Here is a 21,438-nt window from a genome sequence, read left to right as displayed (position 1 = left end):
CATTATCATCATGTTCATTACACTTAACATTTATGGAGTACTTACTATGTTCCAGGTTCTGTGTAAAGAACTTGACATGAATTAGGTCATTTAACTCTTAAGAACTCTCTGAGGTACTTCCTGTATTCCCCATTTTACTAATTAAGCAATTGAAAAGAAAGAGAGGTGAAATGATTTGTCCAAGGGTATATAATACTAAAAGGTAAAGCCAGGATTTGAACTCAGGCATTTGGAGTCCAGGGCCAGGCACCACGCCAGATGATAAACATTTTTTTTTTAAATTCAATGTTTATTTCTAATTCAAAAAATAATACAACAGACAAAAGGCAGTTCAAACAAGTTATGGAAGCATAACTCCTAAAAAGTTTTGTCCAGGCACTTGTATCTCATCCAATTCCAACAACAATTCTCAATTCTCTTATTCTTATTCACATCTCACAACAATGCAATAGGTATTGTTAGCCCTATTTTACAGAAAAGAATATTTTCATTATGATTCATATTTCTTTTAGCTTATATTTATAAATATTATTAAATGATGCTTAAATGTTAGCCACTTGTTTTAAAAAACTCTCATATGTAGGAGGCTCTGTACCTTGGAAGTTATCTGGTAGTGGAGTAAGTTTCCAGGAACCTACATTTTGATGCTTTGGACTGTGAAATTATTTACTACATGGTCATAGTTTGTCATGGCATTTCTCCTGTTCCTGAGACCATCATGGACATGCTTAACCAGGGCTGCATATTGAAATTAGTCAGACACATTTTAAAAAATAAATGCATGGGTCCCACCTTAGAATGCTGAATTAGAATTTCTAAAGGACAGGATCCAGGTGTACATCACTGTTTAAGAAAAAGTTTTCAAAGGCAGAAGTCAGTAAACTTTTTCTGTACGGGGCCAAAGAGTAAATATTTTAGCACTGTGGGCCATATGGTCTCTATTAGAAGTACTTAGTTCTGCTGTATCACAAAAGCAGCCACAGACAATACATAAATGAGTGATATTGGCTGTGTTCAAGTAAAACTTTATTTATGGACACTGAAACTTGAATTTCATATAATTTTCATCTATCACAGGAGGTATTTGGTCCTCAGGCCACAGTTTGTTGGCCAGCACTTTAAGCCAGTGGTTCTCAAAGTTGACTATATATCACCTGGAGTGCTTGCTAACACATACCTTGCTGGGCTCCATCTGAGAGTTTCTGTTTCAGTAGGTCTAGGGTAGAGCCCAATAATTTACATTTATAACATGTTCCCAGGTAATGCCCTAGGGCCCACACTTTTAGAACTCTCTAAGCTAATTTTACCTTTCTAAATAAACTTTTCTTTCATAGTTTCCTGTTCTTAAATTTGTTAGCTTCCACTTAGCTTGTCATCTGAATTCTTAGAGAAGATATTGCTACCAGGAAAAAGAAATTAAATTAAAAAGTACTTGCTTTTTATGTGTCACACTGATATAGTAAACCTTTTCTAATCTACTTACTCTTTACCATTGAAAATATATTTAGGCTGTGGATTAAATTATCATAAACGATGTGCCTTCAAGATTCCAAATAATTGTAGTGGAGTAAGAAAAAGACGATTGTCAAATGTGTCTCTGCCAGGGCCAGGCCTCTCTGTTCCAAGACCCTTACAGACTGAATGTGTAGCCCCTCCAAATGAAGAGGTATGTATTACAAGGTAATGGGGAAGGTATTATACTAGTTAGTCCTGTGTTTCTAGAGGGTATATGATATCCTAAATGGTAATTTTTATACTAAAGAATAGTAACATTCCCACACTTAAGAAACTTAAAATCTAATGGTGGAGTTGGGCTTACCAATAATAATGAAATGCAGTTTGTATTCCTTGGGATCACATTATCACTTGAACTACTGGAGTAGCCTTCTAACCAGTATTCCAGCTCCTGGTCTCCTCACTGCCCTTCATCTTATATACTGCAGCCAGATGAAGTTTCCTAATACACATCTCTGATTATGTTACTCCCTACTAGGAAACCATTATATACTCTATGTTTCCAACAAACTATACTATTCAGCATTCCCTAAATGCATCTTCCCCTAACTTTGCTATTGTTGGTGTCCATCCCATATATTTTGTCCAGACCCAGCTCAAAAGTACCTTTCCTAATTTTCCCCTTATCTATAAATTATTTTCTTTCTTGAATTACATAGCACTTTGTTCAAACCTCCCTATGGTGTGAATAACATTCTGCCTTATATCATAATGTTGTGTACTAGATTGTCCTCAAGGAGGTTATGATATATTTGGAGGAGATGTGGCTCATGTTTTTGTGTGCCCCAGCATGCTTAGCACAGTAACTGGTACCTTTGAGGTACTGAGGGATGGATGGATGGATGAATGAATGAATGAATGAATGACCTTGCTGACCTTCTCAGTACCCCAATGAGGTATGTCAGTAGATTTGTATATAGATAAAACAGTTGAGACTCAGAATGTTTAAGTGACTTGTCAGAAGTCATAGAGCAAATTAGTATGAGATAGTAGAAATAAACACAGATATCATTATTTTTAGATCAGTTATATTTTTTCTAATACACTGTACTTTTCAAGGATAAGGGTAGATCAGGGAAGAAAGAAAGAACTCCCTTCCATCTTCAATGGTAATTGAAATGACTTCTATCTATAGGTTGCAACCTTTTACCATTTGGTTGTTTTTATAACCCTTTTGGTCTTTAAATTACAGGCAAAATTAGGCTTTGGGGATGTTGTCTAGATATCCTTGTCCCAAGACTTTGCTGAACTGAGGCACTAGAATAAAAACCTCTGAAATCCTTTTATAAAAATTTGTATGTACATGTTGCTTAGCTTGAGTGTGAGAATTTTAAAGTAAAAGAAGAGTACTGTGGGTTAAGGAACTGAGAGACGGGAGTTGTTATAAGCCTATGGAAGAACTTGGGGAAAAGACTGGTTGAAGAAAAGTTAGCACTGTATGTGCTGAACCACCCAAGGGAATTTAGCTGGGATTGAGGAGACTGTAGGAAAGAGTTTTGTTGTTTTAAGAGTTCCACAGACTCCTGTATGCCAGCTACCTCAGCTGAAAATTACTAGATTAGGAAATAGCACAAGGACAGAGCAGATGGATAAGGTATTGCATTTTTATTCATTAGTTTATATTTTATCCTGAAGAAGATTAGAACCTTTTAGGGAAGTGTGAGAAGTAGTTGCATGTTTGAAGTGATTAGATTGTGCAGAGTATTTTAGAAAACAAGTAGATACTAGAGAGGGCTATGTCTCTCAAGAAGATTATTTTTTGACAAAAAATAGCTTAGAGGACAGGACACCAGGGGTAGGTGAGACACCACCCAGAAAAGAAAGGAGCAAAGGAAAGGAGTCTTCACTGGCTGAAAAATCCTGTGTGTAAAGCTGCAGCAGCAGCAGCTGGTGCCTATCCCTCCACCCTTGGAGCAAATAGCAGCCTGTGGACTGCAGTGGCTACAGACAGTGGGAGTTGCAGGGGTCCTCTTCCCCAAAAAAGGGGAGAGGGAGGAACACAATTTATAGCAAACTAAGATTTTGGCCTGTGAACTTGGTCTGCTGCTTTGGAGGGGTCTCACTCTTCCAGGCCAGGTGGGGCCTGAACTTTGTTGTACTGAGAGCCAGCAGGGAGCTAACGATAATTTGCCTTCCTACTTACTGCCCTAGGCTAGTTGCTGAGGAGGCAGAGGAAGGGAGGGTGTGGCAGGCAAAGGGTAGAGAACAGCATCTGAGAAAATTTGTGAGAGGTGGCCATCCCTGAGGACCTTCCTCCTGCATCTCCTTCCCACCGAAGGAGTTAAACTGAATGCATTATCCTCTAACATGTGGGGTCTGAGCTGAGAGATCTGGCAAAGAGTGCCATCTGCTGGCCAGACCAGAATAGTGCCTGAAAAAGCTAACTCAATAAGGGCAAGCAAGTGCCTTTACTTCTATCCTCTCCAAGGCCCTGAGAAGCTGGCCCACACCCAATTACTGTGTCCTTGGCCTTGGTTTGAGCAGTTAAACAGGGGAAATCCTAAATTTCTAGAACAAATTGAACCAAGAGTCAAAGAACAGGGGTAGCACACAGCTGTTTAACAGTAAATCCCTAGGCAAGAGAGAAAAACTGAACATAAGAGTAATCTCAGCATCAGAATCAGATACCTAGACAACAGCAAAAGATTACAAGCCATACTAAGAAAAAGGAAAATATGACTCAGGCAAACAAATCAAAGCTTCAGATGAGACACAGGGCTGTAAACAGTTAATGAAGTTCAAACAAATCTCTTAATCACGTCACCAAGTTGGAGGATAACAATGCTAAAGAAATAAAAGACATTAAGAAGACACTGAGTGAATACAAAGAAAAATTGGAAATCTTGGACAAATAACATCGTATGGTAATGAAAGACACAGTGAGATAAAAAATACAATAGAGGCACACAACAGCAGATTTAAAATGGAAGAATTGGTGACATAGAAGAAAGAACAGCTGTGAAACTGAAGAGAAAGAAGAACAGAGAGAGAAAAGAATGAAAAAATTTGTGCAGGGGCTTAGAGATTTGAATGATAACATGAAGTGCACTAACATACGTGTTATGGGAGTTTCAAAAGGAAAAGGTAAAAAGGGCAGAAAAAGTATTTGAGAAAATAATGGCCAAAAATTTCCCAACTCTCATGAAAGGCATGAATATATCTGTCCAGGAAGTACAGCATATCCCAATTAGAATAAACCCAAATAGACCTACCCCAAGACACATAGTATGCAGAATGCCAATGCCAAAGATAAAGAGAAAATTCTGAAAGCAGCGAGGAAGAAGCCAAACATCAATACAATGGACACCCAATAAGACTTACCGCAGATTTCTCTTCAGAGACTATGGAGGCAAGAAGATAGTGGTATAACGTAATTAGGATACTGAAAGAGAAAAACTGCCAGACAGGAATTCTTTATCTGGAAAAACTGTCCTTTAAACATGACATGCACTTAAAATATTAACAAATAAACAAAAACTGAAAGACTCTAGTTCTGCAAGAAACACTAAAGGGAGTTCTGCAGCCAGGAATGAAAATAGAAGAGAGAGAGGCTTGGAGGAGAGTATAGAAGTGAAGGCTATCAGAAAGAGTAACCAAAAAGGTAAAAAGGTGGACAAAAATAAGATATGATATATGAAAGCCAAAGTATGAAATGGCTGAAGTAAGTAATGTCCTTTACAGTAATAACATTGCATGTTACTAGATTAAACCCCCCAAGCAAAAGACATAGGCTGACAGAATGGATAAGAATACTTGAGCCATCCATATGCTGTCTGCAGGAGACTCACCTTAGGCCCAAGGATACAAATAGACTGAAAGTGAAACACTGAAAAAAGTTATTTCATGCAAATAGCAACCAAATGAGAACAGGGGTAGCTATAATGGTGTCAGACAAAACAGACTTAAAATGCAAAAATAGTAGTGAGTTGCAGAAGGCAATGATATACTAATAAAAGGAACAGTCCACCAGGAAGAAGTAACAGTCATAAATATGCAGCTAACCAGGGTGCCACAAAATACATGAGGCAAACTGGCAAAACTGAAAGGAGAAACAGACATCTTCACAATAATAGTTGGAGACTCTAATATGCCACTCACGTTGTATTAGCCATTCAAAGGGGGTGCTGATGCAAAGTACCAGAAATCTATTGGCATTTATAAAGAGTATTTATTTGGGGTAGAAGCTTACAGTCACAAAGCATAAAGAGTAAGTTACTTCCCTCACCAAAGTCTGTTGCCACATGTTGTAGCAAGATGACTGCCAATCTCTGTGAGGTTTCAGCCTTCTTTTTCCTCTTAAGGCCTGTGGTCCCTGCTCCTACCATTCTCAGCTGTAGGTTAACATAAGGTTTGTCTCTCTGCCCAGGGCTCATTTCTTTCTGGGCTCAGCTACTCTGCTCTCTCTACAAGGGTGGCTATAAACTATTAGGGGAATAGCTTGGCTATCTCCCCGGGGCTCCAGTGTCCAAAACATAACCCTCCTCTGCTCGTTTTCTCTGTGAGTGTGGGAACTCAACATCCTACTAACATGGCCGAATGAAAGTCTTAATCATAATTTAATCAAGTGAAAGTGAAACCTCTGAATTTAATGCAATCTGCCGTGCCCAGAGGAACAGACCATTTTACAAACACAATCCAATATCTGTTTTTGGAATTCTTAAGTGATACCAAACTGCTACACACATCAGTAGATAGAACAACTAGACAGAAGACCAACAAGAAGAGAACTTGAATAGTGTGATAAATGAGCTCGACCTGACAGACATATACAGAGCAGTGTACCTCCCAGATCAGCGGGTTATATATTATTCTCAAGTACTCATGGGTCATTCTCCAAGATAGACCACATGTTGGGTCACAACACAGCTCTCAATAAATTTTTCTTAAACTTACTTACTTCTCCCTACCCCCGTGTTGTTTTCACTTGCTGTGTCTTTTAGTCTTGTTTCTTTAGGAGGTACTGAGTACCAAACTTGGGACCTCCAATATAGGAGGGAGGTGCCCAATTGCTTGAGCCACCTCTGCTCCCTGCTTTGTTCTGTCTCACTATGTTTTTCCTCTTGTGTTTCTTGTTGCATCATCTTGCTGTCTTGCTCATCCTCTTTAGGAGGCACCAGGAACCTCTGCTCCCTGTTTCGCTGTGTTTTTCATTATGTTTTTCTTCTTGTGTCCTTCTTGCATCAGCTTGCTGTACCAGCCTGTCTCTCCAGCTCACTGTCTTCTTTAGGAGGCACTGGAAACCAAACCAGCAACCTCCCATTTGGTAGGCAGGAGCTCAATTGCTTGAGCCACATCCGCTTCCCTCAGTAAACTTAAGAAGATTGAAATTATACAAAGCACTTTTTCTGATCATAATGGAATGAAACTGCAAATCAATAATAGGTGATAAAGGGGGAAATTCACAAATGCATGGAGGCTAAGCAGCACATTCCTAAACAATCAGTGAGTTAAAGAAGAATTTGCTAGCGAAATGAGTAGATATCTCAAGACAAATAAAAACAAGAATACAACTTATGAAAACATGGGTACAGCAAAGGCAGTGTTGAGAAGGAAATTTATAGCCCTAAATATATTAAAAAAGAAGAGCTAAAATCAAAGATCTAACTGAACAACTGGAGAAACTAGAAAAAGAACAGCGAAACAATCCTAAAGCAAGCAGAAAGGAAAGAAATAACAAAGATTAGAGCATAAATTAAATTGAGAACAAAAAAGGAGAGAATCAACAAAACCAAAGCTTGTTCTTTGAGAAAATCAAGAAAATTGACAAACCCTTAGCAAGACTAACAAAGAAAAAGATGATCATAAATAAAGTCAGGAATGAAAGGAGGGGAATAGTACAACTGACCCCACAGAAAATTTTTTAAAACTTGTAAGAGGATATTATGAGAAACTATGCCAATGATTTAGACAACGTAGATGAAATGGATAAACTTCTAGAAATGCACAAACAATCTACAATGACTCTACAAGAAATACAGGAACTCAACAAAGCAGTCACAAGCCATGAGTTTGAATCAGTCATCAAAAATCTTCCAACAGAGAAGCAGACTTGGCCCAGTGGTTAGGGCATCCGTCTACCACATGGGAGGTCCGCGGTTCAAACCACGGGCCTCCTTGACCTGTGTGCAGCTGGCCCATGTGCAGTGCTGATGCGTGCAAGGAGTACCGTAGTACACAGGGCTGTCCCCTGTGTAGGGGAGCCCCACGCACAAGGAGTGCGCCCCATAAGGAGAGCCGCCCAACGCGAAAGAAAGTGCAGCCTGCCCAAGAATGGCGCTGCACACACAGAGAGCTGACACAGCATAATGCAACAAAAAGAAACACAGATTCCCGTGCCACTGACAACAGAAGCGGGCAAAGAAGAACACGCAGCAAATAGACACAAAGAACAGACAACTGGGGTGGCAGGGAAGGGGAGAGAAATAAATAAATAAATCTTTAAAATTAAAAAAAAAAACTTTCAACAAAGAAAAGTCCAGGACCAGATGGCTTCACAGGTGAATTCTACCAAACATCTCAAGAAGAGTGAATACTAATCCTGTTTAAACTCTTCCAAAAAATTGAGAAGGAGGGAAAAGTACCCAACACATTTTATAAAGCCAACATCACCCTAATAACAAAGTCAGATAAAGATACTAAAAGAAAATTCCAGACCAATATACCTAGTGAACATAGATACAAAAATTCTCAACAAAATACTTACAAATAGAATGCAACAGCGTATAAAAACAATTATATGTCACTATCAAGTGGGTTTTATTCCTGGTATGGAAGGGTGTTTCAACATAAGAAAATGAGTTAATGTAATATACCACATTAACAAATTGAAGGGAAAGAAAAACACATGATCATCTCGACTGATGCTGAAAGGGCATTTGACAAAATCCAGCATCCTTTCTTGATAAAAATGTTTCAGAAGATATATAGAAGAAGGAACGTTCCTCAACATAATAAAGGGTATATATAAAAATTTCATAGCTAACGTTGTATTCAGTTGGGAGAGATTGAAAGCTTTCTCTCTAAGATCAAGAACAAAATAAGGATGCCCACTGTCACCACTGTTATTCGACATTCTTGCTAAAGCAGTTAGGCAAAATAAAATAAAAGGCATCCAAATTGGAAAAGAGGAAGCAATATTCTCATATTCACAGATGACATGATCCTATATTTAGAAAATCTTGAACTATCTATAACAAAGCCATTGGACCTAAATGAGTTCATCAGGGTGGCAGGATACAAGATCAACATGTAAAAATTGGTAGCATTTCTATATACTAGTAATGAGCAAACTGAGGAGGAAATCAAGAAAAAAAAAAATCCATTTACAATAGCAACAAATGACTCAAATATCTAGGAACTAATTTAACCAAAAATGTAAAGGATCCGTACTGAGAAATCTACAAAACTTTGCTAAAAGAAATCAGAGTACAGGGAAACGGACTTTGGCCCAGTGGTTAGGGCGTCCGTCTACCATATGGGAGGTCCGCGGTTCAAACCCCGGGCCTCCTTGACCCGTGTGGAGCTGGCCATGCGCAGTGCTGATGCGCGCAAGGAGTGCCGTGCCACGCAAGGGTGTCCCCCATGTGGAGGAGCCCCACGCGCAAGGAGTGCGCCCATGAGGAAAGCCGCCCAGCGTGAAAAGAAAGAGCAGCCTGCCCAGGAATGGCGCCGCCCACACTTCCCGTGCCGCTGACGACAACAGAAGCGGACAAAGAAACAAGACGCAGCAAACAGACACCAAGAACAGACAACCAGGGGAGGGGGGGGGAATTAAATAAATAAATAAATCTTTAAAAAAAAGAAATCAGAGTACAAATGGAAGGACATTCTGTGTTCATGGATTGGGAGACTAAACATTGTGAAGATGTCAGTTCTACCTGAATTGATTTATAAATTCAATGCAATACCAATCAAAATTCCAACAGCCTACTTTACAGAAATAGAAAAGTCAATGACCAAATTTATTTGGAAGGGAAAGGCATCCCAAATAGCCAAAAACATCCTAAAAAGGAAGAGTGAAGTCAGAGGACTCATGCTTTCTGACCTTGAAGTGTATTATGAAACTATAATGGTCAAACAGCATGATATTAGCATAAAGATAAACACAATCAATGAACTCAAATTGAGAGTTCAGAAATAGACCCTCACTTCTATGGTTAGCTGATTTTCCATAAGCCTACCAAATCTACTTTCTGGGACAGAACAGTCTCTTCAATAAATGGGCTGGAAGAACTGGATATCCATAACCAAAAGAATGAAAGAGAACCTTTATCTCACTCTTTATTTAAGAATCAACTCAAAATGGATCAAAGATCTGAAAACAAAAGCTAGGACCATAAAATTCCTAGAAGATAATGTGGGGAAACATCTACAAGGCCTTGTAGTAGGTGGGGGGGGGGGGCTCTTAAACCTTATACCCAAAGCATGAGCAATCAAAGAAAAAATAGACAAATAGGACCTCCTCAAAATTAAACATTTCTGCACCTCAAAGGACTTTGTGAAGAGGGTAAAAAGGTTGCCCACTCAATGGGAGAAAATATTTGGAAATCACACATCTGACAAGGGTGTAATATCCATGATATATAAAGAGATCCTACAACTCAACAATGAAAAAGATGACCTAGTTAACAAATGTGCAAAACTTTTAGACATTTGTCCAAAGGAAAAATACAAATGGCAAAAAATACATGAAAAACATGTTGAACATCACTAGGGATTAGGGAACTGCAAGTCAAAGCTACTGTGGTGAGATATTTCACACCTACTAGAATGGCCACTATTAACAAAACAGAAAACTACAAGTATTGCAGAGGATGAGTAGAGGTAGGAACGCTTATTCACTGTGGGAATGTAGAGTAGTATGGCTACTGTGGAAGTCTGTTTGGAGGTTCCTAAAAAAGTTAGGTATAGATCTACCATGTGACCTGGCAAAACCATTACTAGTAATATACCCATAAGAACAGAGAGCAGTGACACAAACAGATTATTTGCACACCACTGTTCTTAGCAGCATTATTCACAATTGCCCAAAGATGGAAACATCCCACGTTGTTTCACAAGTTATGACAGCATGGATGAACCTGGAGGATGTTATGCTAAGTGAAGCAAGCCAGGCAAAATGAACAGATATTGTATGACTTCACAATTATGAACTAAATTATAATGAGGAAACTCATGATGTTAATAACTAGACTATAAGTCACCAGAGAAAAGAGTATGTTAGAGAATGAAAAGCTGAGGTTTAATCTGTGCAGAACTGATAAAAAGTTGTGTTTGGAAATGAATAGAAATGGTGAAAGCACATCATAGTATTTGTAATTAGTGGTGTTAACGTGGGTATGATAGTAGTTTGGTTTTTTTTTTGTTTTGTTTTTTTAGCAATGAAAATGCTTTAATATTGATTGAAGTGAGGAATACCCAACTTGGTGATTATACCAAATGCCATTGATTATACAGTTTAGATAAATTTTATTATTTATGAGCCTAAAAATTAATAGGATGGGTTGGGGAAAAATATACCAAATATAGGATACAGACTATAGTTAATAGTAATACTTGTGACGATGTTCTTTCATAATTTGTTACAAGTGTTTCACCACAATGCAAGGTATTTGTGTTGGGGTGATATACGTGAGCCCTGTATGATTTTATGTATGTTTGTTTTGTAAGTTCACAACTTTTATTATGCACTTGTTATTATTGCTTATGTTCATGTATGAATGATATACTTCAATAAATTGTTTTGTTTGTTTGTTTTTTTAAAAAGGTTACTTTTGAAATTCCAAGCAGTCTTAAAAAGGAAGAAGTATAGTTAGAAGAGTAGTTAGGGAAAATCAGAGGGAAGGAACAGTGGCACAAGAGGGCACTCCAAAGCAGGGTTTCTTAAGGGATATGTGAGCTTGAACTGAAATTCAGAAAAACATTATTCTTATGGGGACATGTTGGTGCGGGTGTGATACATTTATTAAATAATACACAGTACAGTGTGGACTTAGTGAGGGTCCATGGTTTTCACCTGACTGGCATAGGGGGGTCCATAGAACAAAAAGTTTAAGAACCCCTGCTCTAATGGAATGGAGGAGATAACAAGGTACAAGCAACCCCAGATCTGAGCTAAGGTTAGTGAAGAACTACCTTTGAGTGCCTAAACAATAAGAGTCTCTTAAGCTTTTATGAGCCAGGCTTTATGCTAGGTGCTTTACTTAAAATTATTCTAATTTCATAGATAAGGAAAATGAGGAAGAAAAGTTATTTAAAGAGTCAAGAGAATTAAACTTCATTGAATACCAAAAGTTGAAAAAGGTAAGGTAAGAAAAGTATAGAAACATTGTCGAACCTTGAGGTTGTCATTGTTTACATTTAAGAAGTCAGTTTCTGTTATAATGTCAGAGGTCAGTCTAAAAGGAATCAAGTAAAGAGATGGAAGAACAGAGGAAGGTAGAATCTTCATTGAGTTTGGTAAAAATTAAAATGGGATTCTTAAGATTAGAGTAACCAAAATTGAGTGATGACTGTTTGAAATGAGTGAGATAAATGTTCCTTTAAATATGTTTGACAAAATTCCCAAGGGGCAAGCTAGAAAGAATATCTTGGGTATAAGTGTACATATGAAAGTGGGAATATTTCTTTTACTAATAAATCCAAACTCAACAAAATTTACATAATTTAGGCATTACCCTTTTAATTGCTTTTTCCCCTCAATAATTATATATAATTGACACTTGGAAATATAGTTTTGAAATTATAAGTATTAACATTCAATTCTGGTTATTCTAATCTCAGTGGTCCCGTTTTAACAAAATTCTGGGTAGTTCTATCAATGCACATCGTCTCGCTTCTTCCCTCCAAGTTCTGAATAAGTCTGCTACACCTCCCCCCCAATAGAGTGGCAAACAATTGTTTCCAGTGGGATTGTATTATATGCCCAAGTATTTTAAGATGGAAAATACATGAAGAATCACTGGACTGCAGAATAGAAGACCTAAGTTTAAGTCTTAAGTCTAAACAATACCACTTGGTAGTTTTAATCCCTTTCAGCATGTTTTTGCATATTTCAGATAGGAATAATAACATAAATAACTACTTGTACTGGACTTGACAAATTAGGTGGCTGCTACAAGCACAGTCCCCTGACAGCTTCCTTGCACACTTTCTGTATTATGCTCCTAATACTCTCATCCCAGAAGGACCTGGCCCAAAAACACTAATGGGCCATTGGCAATAAGAAGAAGCCTGGTATGAAAGCCCTGCCTTTCAGGGGTATCCTATTTATTTGATGATGAGTGGCCAGCTCACTGCTTTCTATCCAGTGTGTTTTGGCCTTGAGACATATCGAAAGTGGTAGAGACAGGAGGAAGGGAATCAGAGTGGTTGAGACACCACTGGAATAGGGATCCAAGGGATGGCAAAAGTCTAAAACATCTGTTTCTAGTTCCCACTATGTTTCTTTCTTAGCTTTGCAGAATCATAGTGGTATTCCTTTGACTAAGGTGTTAATATATGGCAACATTGAGGTGAGCTAGACTAGAGTAGGACTCTTCGGACAGTGGAAGCATGCAAGTTAAGTATAGGTCATAACACTCTCTTGTACTTTTCTTAAACTTTCATAATTAGTTTTAGAAGATTTCTAGCTACACATTAGTAAAACACTATTGATCTATGGCTACATTTGTGTTCTTTTTTATAGTTCTCTCCTCCATTCATTTGTTCTTTCATTTCCTCCTTCCAACTTTCTTCAAAAAGCCTTTTTTCCCTTCTACTCCCCTTATTTCTTTATATGTCTCTGTTTCTTGATTTCTTTTGGCTTCTTTGGTTTCCATTAGTTGAACATATCAATGTAGAATGACTCAACTTATCTCAGTTATTGTCATTATTAGTTACAGAAGTCATCTAAAAGATCTCAGGGCATCAATTCTGACAGTAAAGATGCAAACAGCTACAACAAAATCTGTAATACTTGTAGGTAGCATGTGGGTATTTAAATTTGAACATGAACTATGTTTTCTTCATTCTTACATCCCTAAAATCAGTGATGTTTGCTGAATGAATGGAATGAGCCATGTCAAACTAACACTTAGTTTGATTATTCCCTTTGTATAGAAAAGGCCATAGTTTTTAAAAATTTTTTTTAAAAGTCCACCTAAGTCCCAGGCTAAAAAAAAATTTTTTTTTTTAAAGATTTATTTCTCTCCCTTTCACCCCACCCCCCAATGTCTATTCTCTGTCCATTTGCTGTGTGTGCTTCTTTGTCCACTTGCATTCTTGTCAGGTGGGACCCGGAAACTGTGTCACTTTTTTTGTTGTGCCATCTTGCTGCATCAGCTCTCCGTGAGTGCAGCAGCCACTCCTGGCGGGCTGCACTTTTTTCGCACAGGGCAGCTCTCCTTGCAGGGCGCAGTCCTTGCGTGGGGCACCCCTACGCAGGGGTCACCCCTGTGTGGCACAGCACTCCTTCTGCGTGTCAGTACTGCGTGCGGGCCAGCTCACCACACGAGTCAGGAGGCCCTGAGTATTGAACCCTGGACCCTCTATATGGTAGGCGGACACTTTATCAGTTAAGCTATAACCGCTTCCCCCCAAATTTTTTAAATTGGTACTTTCTTTAATTTTCCTTTCGCGCTTATGAGAGAAAAACCCAAACAACTGGAAAATATTTAAAATATCCAGGTACTTCTTAAGCATATAAGGCTAATGTTATTTTAATTAGTTTTATATCATTCATAGTTTATATCATCATTAAGTAGGCTTAAATTTTTACATTTATATTTTAGTCTTGTTAAAATAAATTTGAAAATTAAGATTTATTTCAAAATATTTCAGATATCTTTTTCAGTAATGCGGTATGAGCAGCAATAATGCTTTCTGAATTTATTTACTTGTCCTGTGATTAATTCCTTGGCACAATTTTAAGATTTTCATTTTTCGATTTTAAAATTCTGTGTGAATCTGGCAAATAATAATCAATGAGTGTTTGTATAGGAGGACAGTCAGGCTTTTTTTTCCTTCCATTATAAATAATAGTAAAATGCATTCTGTACTTTTCTTATTCAAGGGTTGGTGAATTAGGTTTCCAAAGGAAACTGCTGAGATCCACAATTTTAGATTTTTACCTATATCATTCCAAATAAGTGATTCTTTGGTCACACCCTGCTCTCAATACTTTATTTTTAGTACTGTCTTATGGAAATTACTTATGTTTTAGTCACATGTTCACCAAGAACCAAGTAAGAGAATTCCTTCTTGGAGTGGTCGGCCAATCTGGATGGAAAAGATGGTAATGTGCAGAGTAAAAGTTCCACATACATTTGCTGTTCATTCTTATGGCCGTCCCACAATATGTCAGTACTGCAAGCGGTTATTGAAAGGCCTCTTTCGCCAAGGAATGCAATGTAAAGGTAGGATTGGATGTTTTCCTTAAGTAAAATTCTTATCTGTTTATGTTAGCAAAGATAATTCAGAAACTTTAACCAAAGAAATTGTTCTTGTAGTGTTTAAAAGATATACACACATACACACATACACACATGTGTATGTGTGTATGTACAACTACAACTAATATCTTTAATGTGTTTACTATGTACCAGGCACTATCCTAAAAAAAACACTAACATACTCTTAATTTTCAAGCACTTATATGAGAAATATGCTTTTTTGTTAGTAGTAGCAGTAATTTTCCATTTTATAGATGAGGAAACTGAGGCATAGAGAATTAAGTAACTTGCACAAGATCACTTTGCTAATAAACAGAAAAGCTGACATTTGAATCTATAAGGCATGACTGCTTAACTTGCATACCTAACACTTAACCAATTCAAAACAGCTAGTGAGCAGCTAAGCTGATATTTGAACTTGTCTTTCTGATCCCAGAGGCAGACATCACCAGAAATAGAAATAATGGGTTTCTCTTTTCATTAGACATTATACAAACACACACACACAATAAATATGAAAAAGTTTTATTGTTATTATTTTTAATTATATGGCTAGAACTGTTCAAAAAACTGTCATTCCAGAGAATAATCACATTGAAATAGGTAGTATATTGTAGAAGCCACTAGAATTATAAGAGACCGCCTGTGTTTGTATACTAACCCAGTACAGTATATAGTATTCCAAAAATATTTCTTAATGTAATAGGTTTTTAATAGAATAATTGAATACGTTTTTCCTTGTAGTTGTATACTTGTATGCTTTTTAAAGGTGATTTGTTCTTTTTATCACATATACATCCTCTCAACAATCCTGTGTAATAGAGTGGTAATTAAAATAGATTAAATGTCTTAAATTATTAGTCATTGAGCCAGGATATGATATAAGTAGTTTAACTATAACCTTGTATAGTTTTTCCATGGGATTAATTTATTAAAATAGTTCTTGATATATAGTACTTTCTGTATAGTAGAAGTATTTGTGGAATTGAATTATTAAGTTATCTAAATAAAACATCAGATTTTGCAAAAATAAATCCATAATAACAACACAGAATAAGATAATTGTATATAATAGTTAAGTATATAAGAAAAAGCATTCTGGGCATTATGTGACTACATATGAGAACATTGAATAGAAAACAAGTTGCATATTTGTTGTTAGCTATTTAACCATCAGATATAATTAAATGGTAAAATTTTATTTCAACAGATTGCTTTTGAATGTGAGTTAATACATAAATAATACTTTAAAGTATCAGCTCAAATGTGTATTGGCAAGTGGCCACTAAGAAATGTTTTGGGGAAAACGGACTTTGGCCCAGTGGTTAGGGCGTCCGTCTACCACATGGGAGGTCCGCGGTTCAAGCCCCGGGCCTCCTTGACCCATGTGGAGCTGGCCCATGCGCAGTGCTGATGCGCACAAGGAGTGCCCTGCTACACAGGGGTGTCCCCCGCGTAGGGGAGCCCCACGCGCAAGGAGTGCACCCATAAGGAGAGCCGCCCAGCGCGAAGGAGGGAGCAGCCTGCCGAGGAATGGCGCTGCCCACACATCCCGTGCCGCTGACGACAACAGAAGCGGACAGAGAAACAAGACGCAGCAAAAAGACACAGAAAACAGACAGCCGGGGGAGGGGAGGGGAATTAAATAAATAAAAATAAATCTTTAAAAAAAAAAAAAGAAAAAATGTTTTGGGAAAAGAGCATTAATAACAGATGAACAACTCTAGCCAAAAGATAATATTAGTAAAGGTAGTAAATAGTGCTGCTCTGTTCAACAGTATAGAAACCTTCTAAAACCATATGAATAAAAGTACAATATTTTATAGAGGAACTAAAATACATGGATTAATAGATTTTGAAATAAAGCTACATAACTACCACTGGGATATTAGTTTAACTTTTTAAGCTTCTAGAAGAATAATGTTGCATGCTTATGGTTAAAAAAATGGTAGGTCATATTCCTTGTATAAACTATTTCAGCCACCAATCAAAAAATAATCATTAGTGCTCACTTCAATAGCATATATACTAAAATTGGAATGATACAGAGAAGATTAGCATGGCCCCGGTGCAAGGATGACAGGCAAATTCGTGAAACATTCCACAAATTTTTGCATGACTTTGCAATGACAGATACAGACCATTATATATTTTGTCAGAACCTATAAAATTGTGTGGTGCAGAGTATAATCATAATGTAAGCTATAGACCATGGTTAGTAGCAGCTCTCCAATATGTGTTCATCAATTGTAACAAATGTACCACACTAATAAAAGATGTTGTTAAAGGGAGAAAGTGTGGGAGGCAGAGAGGATGAAGTATATGGGAATCCCCTATATTTTCCATGCAACATTTATGTAATCTAAAGCTTCTTTTAAAATAATAATAAATAATTATTTCCATAATTCCTGTATTGTGATCATATGAATTAAGAGACTTAGAAAGTAAAATAGTATTATTTTCATTTACTTGTCTAAGAAAGAATTGATAAAATAAGTAATTTAATTAAGAGAAAACACTTTCATGGCATCATTTAAGAAATTATACAATTCCAAGAATATCTAGTCATTCATTTATTCAGTCAGTCATTCATGTGTTTATTTTCTATCTTGTTCTGTGTTTTAAGGCAGCTTGAAAGTATATGTTTAAATATTTGAAAGCATAACCAAATAAATAAAAACATGGGTGGTAAGAATATAGACAAATAAAAATACCTGCCATTAGAACCCATGTACTTGCTGCAGGCAGGCCACAAATTTGACTCCAAAATCCTAAATGGGAAAAGGGAAACCTTGGTATTTTCACAATTCTCAAAGCTCATGAGATAAAAATCAAATCAACTGTTTGAGATATATGAGATAATAAAACTTCTCTGAATTTTTCCTAGGGCCTCCCCTCAAAGGATAAAGTTATATAAAGCACATTTTTGTAATAGACCAAATTATCAATTTCATGAGGATTTTCCTTATAATGACCTTCAAAATATGCTATTTTCATGAGACCCAATATTTTCTTGACCCACAAGAATTACAAAATCATTCTAAATCAGGACTAAAATTATTTTTACTTTGCCGTTGTTGGGAGGTACATTTCAAAATAGAGCAGTGAGTCTCAATTTTAGCATCACCAAAAGGAAACAGATTTCTGGGGCCCAAGAATTTGTCTTTGTAACATCTTCCCAAGTAATGCTGATGCTGTCGTAATGGAGGTAGTACTTTGAAACCACTGAGTTTTACAGTAGTGTTGAGCAGATTATATCTGACATTGATATGTAAGACCATGAACTCTGAGGTTCTTGCGAGCTAAAGAGAAGCATATGCAAAAGTGGGAGACCTTGTACATAAGAGGCTCGTTATTATTCATTATCATCATCATTGTTACTATTAATCATACTCCATCAGTGATTTAAAGAAAGTCTAACTGTACCTGAAACTATGACTTTTTACATAAGTTAATAAATCGAATGTTTTTATTTTAGATTGCAAATTCAACTGTCATAAACGCTGTGCAGCAAAAGTACCAAGAGACTGCCTTGGAGAGGTTACTTTCAATGGAGGTAGAATTCTTTTTCTTAATTTCTATAACAGATCAGAAAAGGTCACAATTCCTTTGTGTATTATCTCTGTATAAGGTTATATTTGCATATTTTATTGTCACTTTGTTTCTTATCTTCAATTAAGTTTCTTTCTGATTGAATAATCAAGAAAATTACAGAGATCGGTGATAGTATACTTTTACTAGTAACTGTACTTTCCTATCTTTACCTTAGCCACTTACTTCTTGGACTAACATAGCCAATAGTGCTACATATCCTCGTTCATCTTTAGAGATGAAAAGATTTATTTTAAAATGCTGCTGTTTTCTCTATTCTTTTATAGTTCTAACTTTATTGAATATTTACTATATGCCAGGCACTGTTCTAAGCTCTTTACATATATTTATATATTAACATTTAAACCTAAGAACAACCCTTTGAGGGAAGTACTATTATTTCTACTTATTAGACAAGTAAACCGAGGCACAAAGACATTAAATACCTTGCCTAAGAAATATAGCCAATAAACAGTAGAGATGGAATTTGAACCCATGTGGTCTAGTTCCTTAGTTCATATAGTCATTAGAACACTCTGTACTGCCTCAGCATCTCTGTTGCATCAAATAATCAGTCAAACATTTCCCATTTTTGCCTTTTTTTTTTCCTTTCACAATAATGGTAAATAATATGATTATGTTTTTGGAAGGCAGGAGTAATACTAGCCATCCTAGTGAATGTGAAGTTGTGTATCGCAGTGATATTTCAGATATTTACTGTTTATTTAGGGTTTTTTTTCCCCCCTGCAAATTGCCTATTGAAATGCTTTGTTGATTTTTCTATTTATTATTGATTTGCAAGAGTTACTGATAATTCTACATACTAATCCTTTGTCAGTTATCTGTGCTACAAATATCTCTCACAGTTCGTAGTTTATCTTTTATTTTTGTAACAGTTTTATTGAAGTATGTTTTTTATACCTTATAATTCACCCATTAGTATATTCACAAAGTTAGGCAAACATCACTACAACCTAATCTTCATCACTGCTAAAAGAAACTCTCTACACATTAGCAGTCACTCCCATTCTTTTTCCTCCTCTCCAGCCCCTGGTAATCACTTATCTATTTCTGGATTTGCCTATTCTAGACATTTTTGTATAAGTGGAATCATGCAATATGCAGTCTTTTGTAACTAGTTTCTTTGACTTAGCATAATGTTTTTAAGGTTCATCCATTTTGTAGCATAAATCAGTACCGTATTCTCTTTTTTGGATGAATAATATTCCCTTATATGGATATATCACGTTTTGTTTACCCATTTATCACTTGTAAGAGTTCTTTAAATATTCTGGGTAAAATTACCTGTATTGATACATAATTTTCAAATATTTTCTCCCATTCTCTTTGCTGTTTTTTTACTTTCTCGAAATATTTGCAGTACAAAAATTTTAATTTTGATGAAATCCTATTTGTCTATTTTTTGCTTTTTGTCGCTTATACGTTGGGTTTTTGCCTCAGACGGCTTTGTCTAACCCCCAGGGTCACAAAGATTTACTTATTTTTTTCTTCTATGAGTTTTCTACTTTTAGCTCATACATTTAGATCTATGATACAATATTAGCTAATTTTTTTGTATGGCTTAAGGAAGGAGTTTATTGTAATTCTTTTGCATATGAATAACCAGTTGTCCTAGCTCCATTTGTTGAAAAGACTATTCCTTCCCCATTGAATTAACTTGGCACCCTTGTCAAAAACCATAAATGTAAGCATGGTGGCATATCTCTTAACTTTACTTATAGTGTATTTTGTCATACAGTAATTTAAAATTGAAGTGTAATCAAATTAATCTTCTGTCTTATGATTTGAGCATTTTACGTTTTCTTCAAGAAATACTTTATCCTCAGTCATAGAGATATTTCTCTAAATTTTCTTTTTAAGATTTTAACAGCTTTTTCTTCACATTTAATAGATTGCCTCTGTTTAGACATATTGATATTCCATTAATATAAAACTCTTAAATTCATTTAAAAATTTGCTAGAACCTTCCACTCTGGGAACAGATACAGATATACCAATGGACATTGACAGTAGTGACATCAACAGTGATGGCAGCCGTGGCTTGGACGACATAGAAGAACCATCTCCCCCAGAAGATAAAATGTTCTTCCTGGATCCATCTGATCTGGATGTGGAAAGAGATGAAGAAACTGTTAAAACAATAAGGTAACATATATGTAGGTGTTGCAAGCTACTTCCAAATGCAAGGTCAGTCCAGGAACTCCATTAAGAAAGAAAAAGCCACATCTCTATAATGGAACTTTATATCTACCTTAAAATCTAATTAAGTAGTGGCTAATTCTTTTACTTGTACAACTGTATTTCTGAAGTAAATTATATATCTTTTGCTATTCACTCAAGATGGAAAGGAATGAGAATCCGTTTTTATTGTGTTGCTTTTTTTTAAAAGGAAAATGCTTTTTAAAATATAGACCAGTGTACTTCAAATTATAATTGAGAGTTAAGCTTCTCCTCCACTTGTTCTTAAATTTGCATGCTAATTCCAACTCCTTCAAAATTTGGTCATTTCCCAGCTGAAACAAATGAAGCATACTGATTTAGGAAAAAAAAAAAAAAAAGGTGAGTTAGACACAGGGGCTAAGAGCTCAGAAAACTGGACCCTTAGAAACAGAGTGTAAGCTTCTGGGTGAAAAAAAGAATATTTGAAAATGTCTATAATTCATATGAAAGGAAAACTCCTAAACACAACTTTATTTGCAACAGGGATCAGGAGGACTAAGGAAAGAGTTTTAAAAATTAGGAATTCATTTGCAATGTTAAATAATTTCTCCTTTTCAGTTAGTTTTAAGGACAAAATCATATTAAGAACTTACTAAATTTAGAAACAAAAAGGTGTTAGGAACAAGGTTTCTAAATAATCCACTTAGGTGGCAGACTTGGC

The 21,438-nt window shown here is 36.3% G+C and overlaps 1 protein-coding gene and 1 non-coding gene across 2 annotated transcripts in view; both read left to right on the top strand.

Annotated features, from left to right (window-relative positions):
- The window catches only part of PRKD3 (protein kinase D3), a 90,972-nt gene that overhangs the window by 32,374 nt on the left and 37,160 nt on the right, over positions 1-21,438 (top strand). The window contains exons 5-8 of the mRNA XM_058278403.1: positions 1,509-1,666; positions 14,717-14,909; positions 18,424-18,501; positions 20,519-20,702. Coding sequence (XP_058134386.1) covers positions 1,509-1,666; positions 14,717-14,909; positions 18,424-18,501; positions 20,519-20,702 — 613 coding nt within the window. The remainder of the gene's footprint in view (positions 1-1,508; positions 1,667-14,716; positions 14,910-18,423; positions 18,502-20,518; positions 20,703-21,438) is intronic.
- LOC111765971 (U6 spliceosomal RNA) lies at positions 16,950-17,056 on the top strand. Its single transcript, XR_002798160.1, has one exon. It is a non-coding gene; the product is annotated as a U6 spliceosomal RNA (small nuclear RNA).

Source organism: Dasypus novemcinctus, chromosome 17, assembly GCF_030445035.2.
Source record: "Dasypus novemcinctus isolate mDasNov1 chromosome 17, mDasNov1.1.hap2, whole genome shotgun sequence".
Lineage (NCBI taxonomy): Eukaryota > Metazoa > Chordata > Mammalia > Cingulata > Dasypodidae > Dasypus > Dasypus novemcinctus.
This window is presented reverse-complemented; position numbering and strand designations above follow the sequence as displayed.